General features: G+C 49.3%; 2 protein-coding genes across 2 annotated transcripts; both read right to left on the reverse strand.

Moving 5' to 3' along the window:
• Positions 1–78: 78 nt before the first annotated feature.
• SNF8 (SNF8 subunit of ESCRT-II) lies at positions 79–7855 on the reverse strand. The gene is made up of 8 exons (XM_084863633.1): positions 7698–7855; positions 7292–7342; positions 5536–5674; positions 4435–4539; positions 3797–3869; positions 2739–2880; positions 1830–1904; positions 79–816 (listed from the first exon to the last, which is right to left on the reverse strand). The coding sequence occupies exons 1-8, from the start codon at positions 7749–7751 to the stop codon at positions 679–681; spliced, it is 777 nt and encodes a 258-aa protein (XP_084719759.1). The 5' UTR covers positions 7752–7855; the 3' UTR covers positions 79–678.
• Positions 7856–13080: 5225 nt separating this feature from the next.
• Positions 13081–18072, reverse strand: GIP (gastric inhibitory polypeptide). The gene is made up of 6 exons (XM_084863668.1): positions 18021–18072; positions 17087–17190; positions 15769–15915; positions 15161–15250; positions 14354–14455; positions 13081–13178 (listed from the first exon to the last, which is right to left on the reverse strand). The coding sequence occupies exons 2-6, from the start codon at positions 17167–17169 to the stop codon at positions 13169–13171; spliced, it is 432 nt and encodes a 143-aa protein (XP_084719794.1). The 5' UTR covers positions 17170–17190; positions 18021–18072; the 3' UTR covers positions 13081–13168.
• Positions 18073–19992: the final 1920 nt, after the last annotated feature.

Here is a 19992-nt window from a genome sequence, read left to right on the forward strand (position 1 = left end):
GATCAGTCCCGGAGGAAAGGCTAGTAGGGAATTTGAGAAACATTACATTCACTATTAGTCAGTTCCCCTTAAATCCCATTGTTTTCTTCCCTATAACCACCATTTAACATTAACCTCTCTTTCCTTCACCCTCATAGCGGAGTCTCATAACCTGGAACCTCTATTAAGAGGATGCTGGAAGAGTGAATATAATTTACTAGTATGTTAGGATCTCATTTGAGATTAAAAAAAACACAAAAAAAAACACAAAAACATTTTATAAGGAGTAAGTTTGAATTAACAGAGGCTGTAATTCATGTCTCAGGGCTACAGAGACTAGACTGTCTAAGCCAGGAGACGGATGGCCTTCATTCTAGGCCCAGCTCTACACGGACTTGTCAGTGACCTGGGCAAGTCATGTTACGTGCTCGCTGTTCTGTTACTCAGGTTATCCTTCCTGGATAAATGAGGTTTTCTCCAATAAAGATGCAATGTGAAGGCACTTTAAAAAATAAATAAAATAATGAGTGAAGAATATTGGGGGAAGAAAAAAAAAACTTGGAACATATTTCTGTGTGTGTGGTATTTTTTTTTCTTTTTTTTTTTTCTTTTTTTAACCAAGTTGTCCAGGTTTTATTTACCCACAGGTCCTCCCTCTTCTCCCTGCCTGCTGCTGAGCCCCCTTCCGCGCTCCCAGCGTCAGGGGAGGGCTTCTCTGGCCTCCTCAGCTGTAATCTCCTGGGAGTAGAGGTCAGTGAAGAGACCAGGCAGCCAGTAGTGGGCCTCCCCTGGGGCCTGCAGGTCCAGCCAGGCCAGCCCTTCCTTCAGGAGGTGTTCCTGGAGGGAAAAAGAAGAATCCTTTGAGAAAGGGGAGTTCCCACAAACAAAGGTAGAGAATCCCGTTTTATTCTGGCTTCAGTGGGGTTTTCAAATTAAGTCTACACAAGTGCCTTCACACATTTACCCAACCAAACTGTACTGATCTGTTTGGCCTGAACCTTTGAGGTGTGAAAAATGCCACCAAGTCACTTAACCTGTGCTGCTCTAAAAAAAGGCACAAACTACAGAAGTATTTGCATATGGCCTTGAGCTAATCACAGACTCCATTCCCTGAAGCAAAATGGAAATCACTATCTTCCAGTTAATTTACTGTGCAATGTGGGTAAACCTTTTCGGAGAACGTCATGCAAGGTCATTATTAGTATTTACAATGGACCCAATTCCTACAGCTGGAAATAGGCTGGAGATTAGTTTTGTTCTGTCCAATATTAAACGTGTATGTTTATCTTTACAGATGTCTATGTTAACATTACAGATGAAGTTGTGTCAACAGGTTAATTGGATAAGAAAGAAGGTATTAAAAGCCTACATTTCCATGCTACTTACTCCTGTTTCACCACATCAATCTTTCATTAGTACCATGAAATTTGTATATATAAAACTATAACTATATGCAACAGTATATAATTATAGATATATATGCAATAGTACATAACTTAGGTATGTAATTATCATAAGTGTTAGTAATTTCTTTCACTCTGAACGGTTACTTCAGTATAAACTATATTAACCATCTGACCAAGTTCTACCGGTGAGGAGAGGGCAGGTGTTGATCCTCCAGCAGTAGTGGCAGCTGGTTTTACACGTGTCGAGGTTAGAAGCCGCTTTTATGTGTTCTACCTTTCAGTGCCATCTTCAGTGAAATGCCAGGGTTACTTTCTGTGTGGCAGCAATAGCTTCAAGGCAAGAGGCCAGCAGATCAAGGCTGCACCTCCTGTCTGTGGTTCCTGACCACCCACTTCCTCCCATCTGGGGCCCACCTTTTCTGGGCCTTTCCAAAAGTCACCTACCAGCACTTGCCGAGCTCGCTCCGTCTCCCATTTGAGACTGGCTTTGATATCACTGACAGTCACGTAGCCGTTTTTCTGAAGGAAGGAGGAATGGGAATTTTTAGAACCCAGCCTTTGCCAGGGACAACTGATTTATCCAGAGAGGAGGAGGAACTGTTTGTGGGCACAGAAAGCCTAAGAGCATAGAAAAACAATGTTTAGAGGTCCCAGCAGAGGGAGGAAGAGGAAGGGAGGGGTGACAGGTAGGTTGAATGACTCGGTCTTAAAAAGTAGAGTCCCTGGCATTAAAACGTTAATTTTTAACTTTCTCAGCGAACTCTAGTGTGACAAGGGAAGATTCAGAATGATTAAGTGATTGGAAAAAGTGGTAATAATCTAAAATATTTAAGTATTCAGCCCCTGCCCGTCTCACCCTACCTATTCTCCAATCAAGAAAAGCCCTCCCTCATTAGGTTTGTTCTACATTACAGAATTAAGAGGACTGAACAGGTCTTCCTTTAATACATGATAACCGTTTCGGGGAGGATGGCCTCTGCTTACAGCATGAGGAGGAACCGGATGGCAAACAGGATTTAAACATTTGTTTTCAAGAATCCAGTGCATAGTTTTAAGACACCCAAGAATCTGTCTAACCCAAGGAAATACGGTTAGCTGCCTGCATGTCCGTCTACTAGACTGTGAGCTCCCTGAGAGCAGGAACTATGTAGTACCCGTTTTCATATGGCCACAGCCTAGCCCAGTGCGCTGCACAGTAGCTGCTCAATAAATGTCTGCTCAACAAGCACAGGTCTGAGTAGTACCTCCATTAGACACTTTCAGCAAAAAGACTGAGTGAGTGAGTGAGATCAAAGATGCTCCAGAATTCCCTCCTTACTCCCCCCCCACATACACACATGTACACATCAGTACCTCTGCCAGCTGCAGCACCACGGTGTGATCCATGTTGAGCTCAGCTGGCACAGACTGAATGAGGTAAGTGCCGCTGACAGGGATGATCCCGAAGCCAGTGCCAAGTGCCTTTAGTTTCTTGATGGCTCTGATCAGGTCGTCTCTAAGGTGAGGAAGAGCTGCTGAAAGACCGTTGGCAGAGCACACCCAGCAACAGTGCAATTTCTCCTCTGCCCGGGCCAGAGCACCTTGACAGAAGACTCCAAAGGTTGTACATTTAACTACTTCACTAAAAAGAGGGTTCAAGGGCACCAAACTGCATCTAAAGATGGTCAGGCTCCCCACTCAACAAACCAACTCAAATTAGAGAAAAAGAAAACCCGCACAGCAATGTGTAGCCTACATATTCAGCCAACATGCTAACAACCTTTTCTACCTTTTCTCAAACTGGAGTCACGCCCAGAGGCTGGGTGACCACAACAATTTATACCCCATCTTCCAGCCCAATCCCCTTCCCAAGCCTCCCTTGGTGCCTGCCACTCTACCTGATCTCAATCGTATACAAAGACCCAAGAATGTTTAAAAATATACATATGACCGAAACCGGTTTGATGCAGTGGTAGAGCGTGGTGGGTCTGCGGACTGAAAGGTCCCGGGTTCGATTCCGGTCAAGGGCATGTACATCGGTTGCGGGCACATCCCCGGTAGGGGTGTGCAGGAGGCAGCTGGTCGATGTTTCTCTCTCATCGATGTTTCTAGTTCTCTATCTCTCTCCCTTTCTCTCTGTAAAAAATCAATAAAATAAATTTTAAAAAAAATAAAATATAAAAATATACATATGTGTGCATAGGAAAAAACTTAGAAGAAAATATATCCAATGTTTAACAGTTGTATCTCTCAGTTGAGAAATAATGAATGGTTTTGTGTGATTTTTATCTCTATATTTTGAGTTTTCTGATCATAATGAGGAGTAAAATAATTCTTAAACTATTCTAGACACAGAACAGTAAGGAGGAAGGATATCCATCTGCTTTTTAAAGACCTTTCTATACTCCAAGAGGTGGGAAGTTAAGACCTACTGGCTGACATCCTGGGCGAATTTGCCCCTTCCTTTTAGCACCTGTTGATGCAGTTCCTCCAGAGTTATCAGACCTGTTGGAGAGGGGAGACAGAAAGCAGGGGGAGGGTTACCTTTAGAGCTAATAAAGGCAGCAGCATCTTTGAAAAACTATAAATGCTATCTTCTCATCAGTGCTTTATAACAGGTTTTTTAGGTTTTCTCTTTAACTTCAACACAGACCATTTAATGATCAGCTGCCTCCTGAATACCCCCTACTGAAGACAGAGCCTGCAACCAGGGCCTGTGCCTTGACTGGGAATCGAACCAATGACCTGGTGCAGGGATGATGCTCAGCCAACTTAACCCAGGGCTAAGGTCACATTTTAGAGAACACAGACGCTTAGTTGGCATTATCATGCCCTACTTCCTACCTCCCTGCTATTTTCTGCGATGACTAGGGGCTAGACCTTCCTAGCCAAAGATCTTTCAAGAATAGAGACAATCCTTCAGGTAATTCCATTTGTCTACCATGAAGAGGCTAAGATGCTTCTCAAGACCTTGTTGGCCTGGAGATGGCAGGATGGGAAAGGTTCTTTTTCAAGGTTTATTCTCTCTCAGAAATCCAAAGCCCAGTCCTCAGAACCTCCCCACCCTCACCTCCATTCCGGTGCTTCAGGGCCAGGCACACTTCAATAATCTGGACGCCCAGTTCATAATAGAAGTCTCCCACACCGAGCATCTCAGACCAAAATCCTTTTCCAGCTGAAAGAAAGACAAAAGCCAGGTATCCATTAGTTACATTTTTTCTTTCAAAGCTACCCTATGGGAAGTCTTCCCTGCAGCCGTAAGTCCTTCTGCTCCAGTATTCTGTAGGATCCTCGCACAATCTGACTCCTGAGACAGGCTCAGACAGTTGTAAAGGGTAGGCAATCTAAAAGGCATTTCTATTTGGCTGCTGATTCTGGCTCAAGATACCATAAAAATGAATTTTCCTTTCCCAAAGTATGCAGTGAAACACAATGGGACATATGGTCTAGACAAGGCTCAGAGAAATACACAGACCTAGCATTCAAAAATCTATTGAAGACAGCCGAAGCCGGTTTGGCTCAGTGGTAGAGCGTTGGTCTGCAGACTGAAAGGTCCCAGGTTCAATTCCGGTCAAGGGCATGTACATTGGTTGCGAGCACATCCCCGGTGGGGGGGTGTGCAGGAGGCAGCTGGTTGATGTTTCTAGCTCTCTATCTCTCTCCCTTCCTCTCTGAAAAATCAATAAAATATATATTTTTTTAAAAATCTATTGAAGACAATATTTTGAGTGAAAATGCAAATTACAGAGTTGTACTTAGAGCATTAATCCCATAAATGTGAAGTTTATAAATATGAAGGTGTCTAGAAAGATATACCTTAACAGTACTTTATCTCTGAAAATATAGGACTGAGAAGACTTCTAATTTCTCCTTTTCTTTTTTCTCCTTTGTTGACTATATGACCAAACAGTATTTTCATTAAAACTGAATATTTTGTAATAAAGGGAAAAAATAGCCATAAAAATTTCCACTGTAGATCATTCAAAAAAAGAACACTGGCTCCTCAACCTGCATTCCAGCCTCTCCACCTTCCCCATCAAACTGGAAGACAACACTCCATCTCCCTGCAGCCCCCTCCAGAAGATGCCCCTGTACCAGCAGTGATAACAACCAGGTAGCTTCTGTCCCTTGGGAATCCTAGGAGAACAGACTCCTACAGACAACTCCTTACAGGCCAGAGGATCCACCCCGATGGTGGCACACATATCCTGGAACTGCACCCGAAACTCAGGATTCTTCCGGATTTCTTGCTTGTGTTTGCTGGCAAATTCTTCCAGGTTGGTCTTGAACATGTCCAATTGCTTTGACATCTGTAAGATGGACAAGGGGGGGTGAGGGGGGGGGTTAAGGTTAGCGCCCCTAGGTGAAAATCAGATGTCAAAAATAGGTCCTGGCCCAGTGCAAAGCAGTGCCAACACTGAAGTACGCTACGTCCTCAGGCCTGCTATTATGCTGTTTTCTGTCCCCTTTCTTTTGATCCCTGCCTCTCCTTCACAGTCCTGTTATCCGTAGAAATGAGATGCAGTAATGTTTCCTTATTTCTAAAATATACATTTTTTTTTCCTGTTCTAAAGTCAAGATGCATCTAACAATCAATGTGCATATCTAATGTGGTACTTTTTCCCCCCTAGGAAAATTGTTATTAAATTGAAGATGAATCTAATGATTCATTTTGTCTTCAAAATGAGGGACTGCAGCATGCATGCAACGGGAAATCTTCACCACTGAAAGCAAGGCTGGATAGGAGAAAGGAAACCTGGTATGAATTAGGTGTTGCAGTTGCAGTGTTTTTCTAATCTGAGTCATGGACCTCCTTGGGGATCAATTCCAGATAAAGAATCCCTGACTGAGGGCTGTGGCTCTTCCAGATTACATTCCAAAGTTAAATACAAACATTTGGGGGGTTTTGGACGTCCTGTTTGTATTACTCCTTCTCACAAAGCCTCTCTTCTACCCCACCAAGAGTTCCGTCTGGCCCAATCTCTCTTCACTTGCTGCACATGAGAAACTTACACACTATTTAGTCACCATTTCTGGTTGTTTCCTGCATGCCATCTCCCAGTGAGAGCTTTTGAAAAGCACAGCCTGTGCCTACTATCTTTCCTCAGTTCAAGGGCCGATTTCTCTGCTTAACAGCTTTCTTCTCTTCTTCACCAGTTCCAATAACTGAGTAAACTCAGGGCCAGCACAGAAAAGGGAAGTACTAGTAGTTAGAAAAGGAAACTGCAGGAGCCACATCCATCACTCGTCCACACTTCCGTTATGTACCTAGACATGATTTTCGTGGTGGTGTGTGCCATAGGGTAGGCAATATTTTCATGTTATTCTTAGGAATTTAAGTTGTTTTTTTTAAATATATGGTTATTGATTTCTGAGAAGAAGAACTAAGCCCAAAACCTGGGCATATGCCTGGACCAGGAATCAAACCGTGACCTCCTGGTTCATAGGTTGAAGCTCAACCCCCGATCCACCAAAAAGATAAAGAATCCCTTATTCTTAGGAATTTAAAGTCTTAGTCTTAGGAATAAAGTAAAAACTCCAAAAGACCGCGAAGTCAAACAGCATGACTCCTTACTACCCATGTAACCTTGGATAAATTACAAAATACTACAGGGTCCTCCATTTCACACTCGGAAGAACAATGCTCCTTCCTGGCAGGACTGTCAGGAGGAATGAACAAGGCAGTCCATGTAATGGAAACGGACACATGCCTGGGAGGCTATGAGCATGTCATCACTCAAAGATGTCATCTACCATCATTCTTAGCAAGCCACCTAACAGATCTGAGGAGCTCAGAAATCAGGACTTGCCAAATATCCTATTTTTAAATTGTTTAGTACAACCCAAACAATCTAGTTTAAACCAGATGTGTCCTGCCCAGCCTTGGGAGGTCTCCCTTCCTCCCCGGAGCCTTCCAAGCGACTCACCTGGGCCAGCTGGTCCTCAGCCAGGACAGTCCCTCGCTCCTTGTACTTGGCCTGTCAGACAAAGAGACCGGCATCAGTTGAGAGAGGGGGCGCTGGGGGCACCCACTCATACTGCCTCCGCTGAAAAGAAGGTCTCTCTTAACTGTTTTTTTTTTTAAGGGAGAGGGATGAGGAAGTAGAATGGACGAATGCCTGTAGTAAAATTTGGGGACGTGGGGGAAAGGGTTGGTCGATTTGGGGGTGCTGACATTCCAATCTACCGAAGCCAGAGAAACTCCGTTCCCGGGGACCCCAGAAGCCCGGTCAGATGGATGGGAGGCAGCTGGAGGATGCAGAGCTCTCCGCCCCAGAGACTCCAGCTTCCCGCCGACCAGAGATGGCTGCGGGTCCGCCTTCTCCCCCTCACCTCGGCAAGCTTCTTCTTGGCGATGGCGCCGGCTCCCACCCCGCGGCGGTGCATCCCGCCGTGGGCCCGCGGGCCACCCCGCCGCCGGGACCCCGGGTGTGCACTTCCCGGGACCCGCCGCCCGCTCCCCGACGCGGAAGCGCGGTCCTGACGTCATCTGCGCGCGCCGGAAGTCGCGCGCCGACTTCCTTCCGGGCCCCGCTTTTCCTTGGTGGCCAGGTCCGCGAAGCTGGCGGCGGCGGGGAGGCACGGGGTCCGGATACCGGCAAAGGCCCTGCGTTCCTCACCCATGAGGACGTCTCGGACTCTCCTCTTCCCGTGACTGTCCCTCCAACCCCGCCCCAGGCAGCGTGCTCACTGGCCGCCTGCCGGGTTCTTGGACAACGAGGGCTCCATATGGAACCTACCAGAATCCGTTCTAGACCCGTGGGCCTGCCCCGGGAGAGTCACATGAGTTCTGCCCGGCGAAGGCCTTGCAGTTAAGAAGTTGGACTCAGGAATTAGATTGCTGGCTCCATAGCTTACTTCCATTGCATATGGCCCAGTTCACTTCAACCAAATGCTTTGTCTCTTGGGTTGCAGTTTCCACAGTTGTGGTAAATGATACCTACTCATGAAATGCTTGTGAGGATTCATTCAGAGAGTGTATTAGCAAAGCATTTAGTACAGTGCCTGGCACATCAGTTAAGTATCAGCTATGATTGTTAGTCAGCAGTCATAAAGTTAGTCAGTCAAGAAGGGTATTGGTCACCTGTGTGTTTAGGGAACCCCGTGGGTGAGTGTCCCCCCAACCCCACCCCACCTCCAGTAATTATTGAGTCTAGCAAATGAGTTAATATGGAGGATTCTTAAGTCAGTGAGTAAGAAGATGAAATTTTTGTTTAGAAAAGGTAGTGGCGACCTATACTTAAGTCTGTTTCTGCCAAATAAACTAGAAATGATGGGGGCCAGAACTAAGATAGTGGCAAATTCTGGAGACAGGAAGAAGGTGAAATGATAAAGCTGACAATATGGGGCCAAGATGGGTAGGGAAAGTCAGCAGGATGCTCAATTTTCTGGCTTGAGCACCAAGGATGGTGCCATTGAGGGAGCGGGGAGACCACAGCATGAGGTTGGGGCAATAATTAAGAGTAGTTTTGAAATTGAGGTCTTCGGGCCATCACAGGAGAAATGGCCAATTGTTATTTCTGTATGAAACTGCAGGAAAAGTTGGGCTGGGAATGAGGTCCAGGTAAAACCCAAGTGAATGATGTTATTAGAGGGGGTTCTAGTAAAAGGATAAGATGATGGTGCAGAGATTGGTAGCAAGATGTTTAGCTGCCGTTTGCAGCCTTAAGAGCTGATGGAGCTGTGAGTCCTATGAGCCTGGGTCCCTGAGGGTTTCGTGGAGCAGAGATGTTACTCCAGCCCTGGACTGCCTGCCTTTGGCTGTTTACAAGAAAGAAATAATTTTCTATCTTGTTAAAGCCGCTGTTACTTTGTGTTTTTCTGTTATTTGAAGCAGAAGATAGTCTTATCAGATGCACGGACCAAGGCTAAAACAATCACTCAGCCTTTCATAATTGTCTTTCAGATTCAGTCTCAGACACTAGCTCAGATAGCATACGCTCCTTTAGACACAACCTTTTTCAAACGTATATTTGTCCTCTTCAACAGATACTAGCTTTTTCAGACCCCACCCCCCATACACACTGACTTCTAATATACCTCCCCACCGCTTTCTGTGAAAAACACACTAGTCCCATACTGCTACACTGACCTCATATCCTCATTTTCCTATTACACCATTTGCTAACACAAAAACTTGGTCCTTTAGGTACCCATTGACACCATCTACACACACCTTCATTTATCACTTTTTTTTTTAATCCTCACCTGAGGATATTTTTTCCATTGACTTATTTTTTTAATTTTTATTATTATTTTAAGGAGAGTGGAGAAGAGAGGGGAGGGAGGAAGGGAGAGAGAGGAAACAAGGATGTGAGAGAGAAGCATCAATGGATTGCCTCCTGCATGTTCTGGGAATGGAGCCTACAACCAAGAATAACCATTGAGAAATATCAGCCAGGCCCATTTATCACTTTTTGACTCGCACTGTATGACAGCATAAGGTGCACACACTGACCCCTAACTCACACCCTAGACCTTAGATTTAACTATCCATATCCTCAAATGCACATATATGTATTCACTCCTTTATTCCTTTAGATACACACATTGACCCTTGACAAACCTCATTGCCATCCTCAAGCAGATGTGCTTATTCCCTTATTCGTACACATCTGTTCTCCTTTATACTTTGAGAGAAAGGATGCTGACCAGTAATATGCTGGTAAGTGTTTAACAACCTCTCCAGGTGGGACAGGAGGCTCCAGGTGAATGCAGGGCATTGGATTGCTATGGTATAAATCCTCTATCCATGGCCAATTTCAAGCTATCAGTGTTTTTACAGCCTGCTCTCAAAATTCCTGACAATTTAACAACGACTCTCAGAAGCTCGTGGCCACAGTGCACCATGAATACTGACTGTAACAGATGCCCTCACTTGCTTTAAGTGACTCACCGGCTTGCGGCAAGGTGGCTGGTAGGATAGGCTTTTAATTCTCTGCCTCATGGAGGCAGTGTAGAACATGGTTAGCAGCTATCATGGTGTTATCTTAAAGGGTTGTGATGTGGCTTTAATGAGATCATTATGACTTTTAAATGATGTTTATAAATTTGAACAACAAAAAAATAATTTATCCGGGACCGGTTTGGCTCAGTGGTTAGAGCGTCGGCCTGGGAACTGGAAGGTCCCGGGTTCGATTCCGGTCAAGGGCATGTACCTTGGTTGCGGGCGCATCCCCAGTGGGGGGTGTGCAGGAGGCAGCTGATTGATGATTCTCTCTCATCGATGTTTCTGACTCTCTATCCCTCTCTCTTCCTCTCTGTGAAAAATCAATAAAATATATTAAAAAATAATAATAATAATTTAAAAAAACTTCAGCCCTGACCGAATCGCTCAGTTGTTAGTGTCAGCCTAGGTTGTGAGTTCGATCCTCGGTCAGGGCATAAATAAGAATCAACAATGAATGCATAGATAAGTGGAGCAACAAAATGATTTTTTAAAAATATATTTTATTGATTTTGTACAGAGAGGAAGGGAGGGGGATAGAAAGTTAGAAACATTAATCAGCTGCCTCCTGCACACCCCCTACTGGGGATGTGCCCACAACCAAGGTACATGCCCTTGACTGGAATAGAACCTGGGACCCTTCAGTCTGCAGGCCGAAGCTCTATCCACTGAGCCAAACCGATCAGGGCTCTGCTCAACAAAATGATTTTTCTTTCTCTTCCCTCCCTCTTTTCCTCTCTCTCTAAAATAAGTAAGTATATTTTTATTTTTAAAAGAATAAAAAAATACTTTAAAATTTTTAAAAATGTTTTTAATATATTTTATTGAATTTATACAGAGAGGAACAGAGAGTTAGAAACATCGATAGAGAGAATCATCAATCAGCTGCCTCCTGCACACCCCCCACTGGGGATACGCCCGCAACCAAGGCACATACCCTTGGCCGGACCCTTCAGTCCGCAGGCCGATGCTCTATCCACTGAGCCAAACCGGTTTTGGCTGAAAAAATGTTTATATGAGATTGAGCACAATGCCTGCCCCATACCAAGAACATTGCATAAAATATTTTAAAATAACCCTTTCTGATTTAGTGATTTCAAGAGATACCCAAGAATTCAGAAATCTAGATTCAAACTTCTCCCCAAGACATTCGGTACTATCATGGAGAATCATTAAAATACATCCTCTGAACAAAGGCATGCTCTAAATTATGTGGTACACATTCAGGAGTTTATAGAGGAGAGGAAACCAAATATGGGAGAGATGGCAAACTGACAGTGCTTAGGCCAAGTCAGCTCTCAGAAGAGGGTTGTTTGGCACCAGAAAGATTTTAGGCGAACATGTCTCTTCCATTTCCCCAGTTCCCATCCTTCATGCTGTCTTACACCCTCCTCACTTTGCTCATGATCATTTGTTACTGGCCCAGACCGTTAGCCATCCTGCTTGCCACTCCCTGATTTAAACTAATACCCTTTTCAACTAAGGGTTAAGTGTGTGGGTAATAATAACAAAGGTTAACTTTTATTGACCACAGAGAAAGAAACTAGTTTGCTAACTCACAGAGCTAGTAAGTGCTTTGAATCTAGGTGTGCTTGACTCTAGTAGTCTACTAAACTATGACTAGATCAAGGAGGGCATTCCAGGGAAAGGTGACCCGAGATATCATCACTGTGGATGCAGGGCATTGGAGAAGGCAGCAAGCGGAGGTGGGGAAGGCTCTGAACATGGGAGGTAAAGGTACTGACTTTTGGGTATATTGAGTTTGCCCACTTTGCTCCCCCCACCGTCCCCACCACCACCACCCTAGTATAAACCTGGAATCCTGCAAAAGCCTCTTTACTGGTCTTCCTCTTCCCCTTTCATCCCTAATCATCTCAATATACTAGTAATTCTTTCTTAAAATATATTGTTATTGATTTCAGAGCGAAAGGGAGAGGGAGAGAGAGAAATATCAATAATGAGAGAGAATCATTGGTTGGCTGCCTCCTGCATGCCCTCCACTGGGAATCGAGCCCACAACCCGGGCATGTGCCCTTGACCAGAATGAAGGGACCCTTCAGTCCGCAGGCCGACTCTCTATCCATTGAGCCAAACCAGCTAAAGGGCTATGCTATAGTAATTCTTACTTTCACCAGTGTGACCGTTTGGGAATGCAAATATTGTAGATCCTCTGTGACTTGACCTTGTTTAAAATCCCTCTCAGACTTGTCTTTGCACCCAGGGTAAAATCTAAAAGCTCTAACATGGCCTCCGCCCACCTGTCGAGACCTGCCTGTCCTCTTCTGCCCATTGCCCATGTTGCTGTAATAATAACTCTGGTTAATATGAAGGCTCCACTCACCCTTGGTCTGCCATTTTTATCCTTCAAATCTTATTCAGCTTAAATGTCATTTTCTCCAAGAGGCCCTCCTGACTCCACCTATATACGGTTTCTCTGTCCTCTCTCATAACAACCTCCTCTCTGCAGAACTCGGCATGCTCCGTGATCGTTGTGTGTGTGTGTTTACAGATGAAGGTCTGTCTTCATCACCAGCCTGTCAACCCCTCACAGGGACAGGGATTGTACTGATTTCCCTCATTGCTCTACACGCATGTTGAGCACAACCCCCGCGTATGTTAAGTTTCCAGTAAGTGTTTACAGAATAAATAGATGAATTAGCAGGTAGGTCAGAGCCATATCTTCTTTCTCTTGGGTGGTACACGGCACATAAATGAGCTCAGTAGACATTTGATAATATTTTGACAATGGGCACAAGGATTTATTTCAGCTTAAACTTTATTGATTTGGCTTGTCTAGGTACCCAGGAGCTGAGTCAGGGAAGGGCAGAGTCCAGTCCTGAGCGGGGTTTAGTCAGAGTCACTGAATCCTGTGGAGAGGAGAGAGAGGAGGGGACGGAGGGTGGTTATCAGCTTGGCATCAGCAAAGTAAATTTATCCTGGCATCCAGCCATAGTTCAACTGCTCCTGCCTCCAGAGTACCTTTCTAATGATAAATAATCAAAGTGATTCAAAAAGCACTGAGACTTTCTCATACCCTCTTCTCTATTGTCGTGGTCACATTCCCCTCACCTTCTCATCCTCCCTCAGTCCTCCCACGTTTGTGCCCTCAGTCCTCCCCAGCTCCCCAGCATGGAAGTCTCCGATCAGCGGTCGCCAACTGGTGGTCAGTGGTCCATGAGGTCCGAAAGGTTGGCGACCGCTGGCCTAAATGTCTGGTTTCTGTGCCTGGGAATCTGCACTCGGAATGAGTGTCCTGTCTCACCCATTAGGTGGATGGGTCTCTCATGGTGTTCAGCTGTCCCTTTCCTCTAGGTCAGTGGTCGGCAAATTCATTAGTCCACAGAGCCAAATATCAACAGTACAACGACTGACATTTCTTTTGAGAGCCAAGTTTTTTTTTTTTAAACTTAAACTATATAGGTAGGTACATGTTAGAAACTTAATTAGGGTCCTCCTTCAATGGCACTGTACGTGCGCGCCCGCAAGTGGTATTTTGTGGAAGAGCCAAAGAGCCACATATGGCTCGCGAGCCACGGTTTGCCAACCACTGTTTCTAGGGCATAAATGGATCCTAATAGTGATATGGATCCAATGACCACTGAGACCAGCAGCAGCTACAGGGAAGGGCATCGTGCCTCCAACTACAGGGGCTCCATCCCTGGGAAGGTGCCTCGGCAGCAGGGCACAGAGGTGGAGCTGAGGACAGGATGGGCAGGTCTGGGGGTGGGCAGGAAGGGGAGAGAGCATCTCACTGGAGGAGGTTGAGAAAGAAGGGCAAACAGTACTAACAGCGGCCACCATTGCTGAACTCGTACTTTCCACAGAGGTTGCTCTCGGCCTTTTCCTTACGGCATCTTATTTAAAACCCACAGCAGCCCCGTGAAGCGGTTTCAATAGTGCCCGATTTTCAAGGGAACAGTGAAGTTCGGGGAGCCTGAGACTGGGCCAGCCCATGTTGGGGTGAAGATTCGAACCTGCGTCAGACCCCAATACTCAAGCTTATAACCACGACACAAGCCGACCCAAGCCTCCCCTCTGCCACCTGGGCCTGCAGAGCTCCGTCTGATCCACCATCCAGGCCAGCAGCTCTTGGAGCAGTAAGTCCTTCAGCAGGTCCTCCTCCCTGGGCTTGGTGGGTAGGGAGCTGCAAAGGAGAAAGCCCAGGCGGGCTGCTTTAGCCCCGGCCCCACCCAGAGAGAGTAAATAGGCGGCCGGGACTCCCAGGGAGGGGGCGAGGGAGGGAGTCAACACAGCTGCCTCCGGGTTCCCCCAGCTTTTAAAACGCCAACCCTATCTGCCTGCCAATCTTCACCACAGGCAAAGCCAAACCGAACTGTGGTGGCAGACATCCCCCCCTCCACCCTACAAGTATCCCAGAATGCAGTCCGAACCCTCAAGAGATTACTGGGGGGACATTACTGGCTCTCCGTAATGATCTGTGCCATAGATTCCTCAGCCTCCTCAGAGGCGGGCAGCTGACTTCAGGGACTGGCCGTGGGACAGGGTGGGCCCAGGCCCACAGATGTCCTTCCCGGTGGGTGGCAGGGAGACGTGGGGAAGCCGGTTCCTGAGGTCTCTTTAGCTGCCCCTAACTACACACGAAGTCATCAATCTTAGAAACCCCGGCCCCACACCCCTCCCAGGCACCCCGCCCCCATCCCGCGCAGGCCTCTCCCCTAAGCTCAGGCTGACCTCCTCCCAGAGTTCAGCAAAGACCCCTCTTTGAACTCCGAGTGGAAGGGGCTGCTTATCTGGGGCCTGGCCCTGCTCTGGAGTCTGGGAGCGGGAACAATGAGGTGGGGGTGGGTCAGGAGGCCCCACACCCTCCTTCCCCTGTGGGCTGACTCACCCCTGCTGCTCCCTGGCCGCCTCCTTCCTGTTAGATTGATGGGCCAGCTCCAGGGCCTGGGCCTCCCTCTGCGTGATGTTGTGTTTCCAGCTGGTAAGATAAGGATTAGGGAGTGGGTGGCAGCACAGAGGGTACCTCTTTCTCCCCTCAGCCTCCTCACCGCTTGTCTTCAGCTGCCGGGGAACAGCTTTCCAGAACCTACCATGCCAACCAAGCAGTGAGGGCAGGGAGACATTTGGCAAAGAGAAGGAGGTAGGCGAGGGCAGTTCATTCTATTTCCCGAGTCTGAAGAGGCCACCACCAAAAAGTCATTGGCAGCAGCTCAGCTTGCCCTGCCTTCACTCCCTGCCTCCTCGGTCAGCCCCACACATCTTCCCTGACCTTCCCCTTGGGAGAAAAGGGTTGGGAGGTTGCCCTAGTCCTGCCCCCACACTGGACCGCTGCCCAAGGCAGGGCCACCCCGCGGCCCAGCTCCCTGTCATCGCCTCAGTGAGAGGCGCCACCTGGAGTTGTGCATCGCAGGGCCCTGTGGGGCCGCCATGGCCCTGGTCTGGATGCGGGAAGGGAGCGGGAGGCTGGGGACAGGAGGCGCTGGCGCGATGACTCACTCATTCTTCTTCCCCTGATGTGCCAGCAGCCAGTCCACGAAGTCTTGTTGGCGGATCTTGTCCATGGCGATACTGTAGTCACTGATGAAAGTCCCCTCGGCGTACCTGCGGCCTCGAGGTGTGGAGCCTCTGACCTTCAGGTGGACTCTGAGGGGCAGGGAGGGGAGAGGAGAAGCCGGGGTGCCATGAAGGGGCAGGGTGGAGGGGTTCACCGTCCCGGCACACGTGACTGTCGCTGGCAGGAGGCCAGCGTGTGCACATGAACCAGCCCATTTCTCGGGGGGCCATGTTTTGTGGAGACGCCCTCTTGGCTCTGCATTGAGCCCCTTGGACTTTATTTTCAGCCGAAAGGCTCACTCCCTGCCTCGTTAGTGTGTGTGGCTTCGGCTTCTGGGCGAAGAGGGATCAGAGGGGCCCCTGGTCCCAAAGGACTGGCTCCCAGGGCCTCCCTGTACTCCTCTCGCCCCGGCCACGCCTGGTTTAGGTCTTCGGTTCCCGGTCACCGCTGACAACAGTGAGCCCCTGAGCGTGAGGCAGGGCCTCTCACAGCCCTTGAACACGCACACTCTCTCCATCCTCACGCCACCCCAGGAGGCAGACTCTAGCCACACCCCCTTTCTGTGAACGAGGAAACCAGGGAGCAGAGGGATGGATGTAGCACACAGCATAGGTGGCAGATCCAGGGTTCACCCCAGGCAGCCCGGGCCCAGGTCTGTGTTCTCAACTTCTCGTATACGTCTCTGACAGCCGTGCCTGGGTTTACATCACTGAACGTACGTGAGCCTGTGCTGTCCTTGCGGCCAAGAGTGCCCAGCACGTTACTCGGATAGGTCTCTCCTGGTCCCCAAACCACAAAGCCCCCTGCTGTGCTCATGCCTAGTGCTCCCTGCTCTTCCTCACAGAACTCCTGGGAGTCTGCAGCTCGCCTGGGTGGTTCTGTCTGTCTTCCCCTTGGCCCTGTACGCGCCAGGAGAGCAGGAGGGCTTTGTGGGCCACTCTTCACGTGTATCTCCCACTCTTGTACACGGGGTGAGGGGGGCCCTTTATCCCGTTAGGTGACCCAGTGCTCGCCGGAATGAATGGTTAAGGGAGGTGTATTCATCTGCTTCAGATGCTTAGCCACTGAGAAGGCCTTCCAGAGGCCTAACCAGTAGCTCATGAGAAATCCTCTCTGCTCCTGTCCTCACTCTGCTCTCTGCTAGGCTCCTGGCAGAGTGTCCCCTGGAGCTTCTTTCCTCTTGGCCCAGGATTCCTGCTTTCTCACGCCCCCAAGACCAGAGCCCTGTCCTCCCCTGCCCGCCCCCCCTCCTCTCCGCACCTGGAAGGGCTCTCTTCCTTCTCTCCTAGCGCCACGGCCAGGAGCAGGGACACCAGCAGCAGAGAGAGCTTCATGGCCACCATCTTCCAAGGGTTATTCCTGAGCTGAGGGAGAGCAGGAGCAGGACGGGGGGGAAGCACTGTGTGAGCGAGCGGTCAGCATGCCTCAGAGCCCTGGGGGTCCCGAGTGCTGGGGGTCCTGAGTCCTGTGGTTCGGAGTTTTCCTAAGAGGCTAACGCAGGGTCTCAGGGAGGGTGGGGAGTGCTGGGCAGTACGGCTGGTAACTAGAAGTAACTAGTAGCTAATTAACAGCTAGTAACTAGAAGGAGCAAGGAATCCGGCCCAGAGGTGAGCTGCCTTTTTGTTTTGTGTCTCAGTGGAGTCTGAGGGGCAGGGGGTGGGGGAGAGTAGAGGGGAGGGGAGGGAGAGAGGGGTGCTCCAGGCAGGAGTAAGCAGTGGGATCTGTGTGCCTGGACAGCCCCCCTTCCCGGCTCAGTGGCTAGACATCATAGGCATGTGGTTTGGCAGGATTCTCCCCTCAGAGCCCTCCAGAGCTCATACCAGCCGGCCTCCCAGGCTCACACTGGCTTGTCACCTAAATCATCACAGCCCTCTCGCCCGAAGTGAAAACCACCCGGGAACCATCCCCTTCTGCCTTCTCAGACTTGGCTCTCTCCACCCAGGGAAGTTCTTTCTGAGGTCTGACCCCTCCGCTGCATCCGGGGGCGTCAGTATAAGTAACCTTCCTCCCAGGCCCTAACAACCAAAGCTAGGGCTCGACATGTGCGGGCGGCGAGACCCCGTCCTCCTGCCTCCGTCACCTGGGCTTAGGAGCCCCCATACCTCCGACGGAGAGGAGAAAGGGGTGCCAGGTGCCGAGCTCCCGGGGTCCCAGGCCACCCCCCTCCGGGTCCCTGTCCCAGCTGCCCTCTCACCGCTGTCCTTTCCAGCCTCCCAGAGGGCAAGGGCAGGGCGTCTCTTCCTCCTCCTCCTCCTCCTCCTCCTCCTGGCCGGAGCTGCCTCTGACTGTCTGCCGGCCCAGCCTCCTTTATATCCCGCCCGCAGCCCCTCTGATTAGCCTAAAAGCATCTTATCTCAAGGAATTAAGCCCACAGCGCCTGCCACATTAGGGCCATTTTACACGTAATAAAGTTTCCCTTTCCACCTGAACTGTGCTAATTGGTGATTAACATTTGGGTGTATCCAGCGGCTGTCTAGAGCCTGCCCACGGGGAGGAGGGTGCCTTAAGTGCCCCCTTTTTACTCCCCCCGCCCTTTGGGGCCCGGGGCCCAGTATTCTAACCCCCCCCCCATTTCTTTTGCTGGCGTCCTCAGTTAGAAAGGACGCCCTCAGGGAGGGCAGGCTTGGTCCTCAGTGTGGGGCATACAGGAGGCAGCCAGTTAATGATTCTCTCCCATCATCCATGTTTCTTTCTCTCTCTCCCTCTCCCTTCCTGTCTGAAATCAATTAAAAGAAATGGGTGAGATCTAATCCTGTCTCTTCAAAGGCCCTACTCTCCTACTCAAGAGCAGCCTGTGGTCCTGTCTCTGCCATCAGACTGCGGACCCTGCCTCTCCCCAAGTACTTGGCACGTGGCCCTGTCCACAGGGGCTCTCAGCCTAGCAAGCCCGGAACGCAGACTGAGTTTGGGGGGCCCCCAGGCTCTCCCTTCTCCACCTGCCGGGGTGCTGTAAGCCCCAACCACCGAGCCCCCGCTCTGCCTGAGCCCCAGGGCCAGTAAAGGCCGCTTTCTTTCCAGGCGAGCGCCCCAGCCCAGGGCCGCGTCAGCCCGAGGTTAAGTGCTTGTGTGGGATGAGCGGTCACTGGGCCAGGAGGGCCACTCGCCTCTGCTTCCTAGAAACCTTGCCTCCCACCACCCATTTCTCACCACCTTGAGAAACTTCTCTCTGGGCAAGCTCTCCAAACTCCATCTCCCAGCTACCAGCGGGCAGAGATAAGACACCCGTTCACCCTCAGCCTCCAAAGGTCATGTGGGGGCTGCCTGGGATCCTGCTTCCAGTGGAACAGCACACTCAAGGCCCCAGAGGCAGAGGGTATCCCAGAAGGGCGGGCATCCCTTCCTGGTTTGATGCCAAACCAGAGTCGGGAAGGTTCTGTGATGGGTCCTGGCAGCCCTGAGCCCCGCCCCGTTTTCTGTGGGTTTGTTTTTGGGGGGTGGGCTGCTCAGGCCAGTTTTGCTGCTGCTGCTGCTGCTGCTGCTGCTGCTTTTTCTTCTTTATTTAAAATATATTTTATTAATTTTTTACAGAGAGGAAGAGAGTGGGATAGAGAGTTAGAAACATCGACCAGCTGCCTCCTGCACACCCCCAACAGGGGATGTGCCCGCAATCAAGGTACATGCCCTTGACCGGAATCGAACCTGGGACCTTTCAGTCCACAGGCTGACGCTCTATGCACGGAGCCAAACCAGTTTGGGCTTCTCTTCTTCTTTTTTTTAATCCTCACCCAAGGATATGCTTTTTATTGATTTTAGAGAGAGAAGAAAGGAGAGGGGAGAGAGAGAGAAACATCAATGTGAGAGAGAAGCATTGATTGGTTGCCTCCCATATGGGTCCCAGCTGGGGCATTGAACCCACAGGAATGACGCTCCAGCCCGCAGAGCCACACTGAAGTTGTGCTTTATGTCCCCACCTGCCCCCTCTTGGAGGAGACCTTTCTGCAGCTCCTCTCTGCCCCCTGTTTCCTTTGGTCTCTGGCTCTCACGCCATGCAGGGCGGTGGACAGACTAGGGAGAATGTGGCCTGGGCGCTTGGGGGAGCGGGATGTGGGGAGGAGATCAGAGAAAATGCCAGACTCCCAGGGCAGCTCACCCCGCCCCCAGGGCATATCGGGAGGTCAGGGAATGGCCTTAGCGGCCTTGAGAAGCTGCTGGGATGAAAAGGGCCT

Source organism: Pipistrellus hanaki (genome assembly GCF_964339955.1).
Source record: "Pipistrellus hanaki genome assembly, chromosome: 16".
Taxonomy (NCBI): domain Eukaryota; kingdom Metazoa; phylum Chordata; class Mammalia; order Chiroptera; family Vespertilionidae; genus Pipistrellus; species Pipistrellus hanaki.

Coding starts and splice junctions, on each gene's coding strand:
- GIP (XM_084863668.1), bottom strand. CDS start 17,169: ATGGTGGCCATGAAGCTCTCTCTGCTGCTGGTGTCCCTGCTCCTGGCC. Junction 15,251..15,768: donor CATCAGGGGAAGAAGAATGA/GTGAGTCATCGC, acceptor TTATCTTACCAG/CTGGAAACACAACATCACGC. Junction 14,456..15,160: donor GCGGCCAGGGAGCAGCAGGG/GTGAGTCAGCCC, acceptor TCTCCTTTGCAG/CTCCCTACCCACCAAGCCCA.
- SNF8 (XM_084863633.1), bottom strand. CDS start 7,751: ATGCACCGCCGCGGGGTGGGAGCCGGCGCCATCGCCAAGAAGAAGCTT. Junction 5,675..7,291: donor CTGAGGACCAGCTGGCCCAG/GTGAGTCGCTTG, acceptor TCCATCTTACAG/ATGTCAAAGCAATTGGACAT. Junction 4,540..5,535: donor CGGGGTGGATCCTCTGGCCT/GTAAGGAGTTGT, acceptor TCTTTCTTTCAG/CTGGAAAAGGATTTTGGTCT.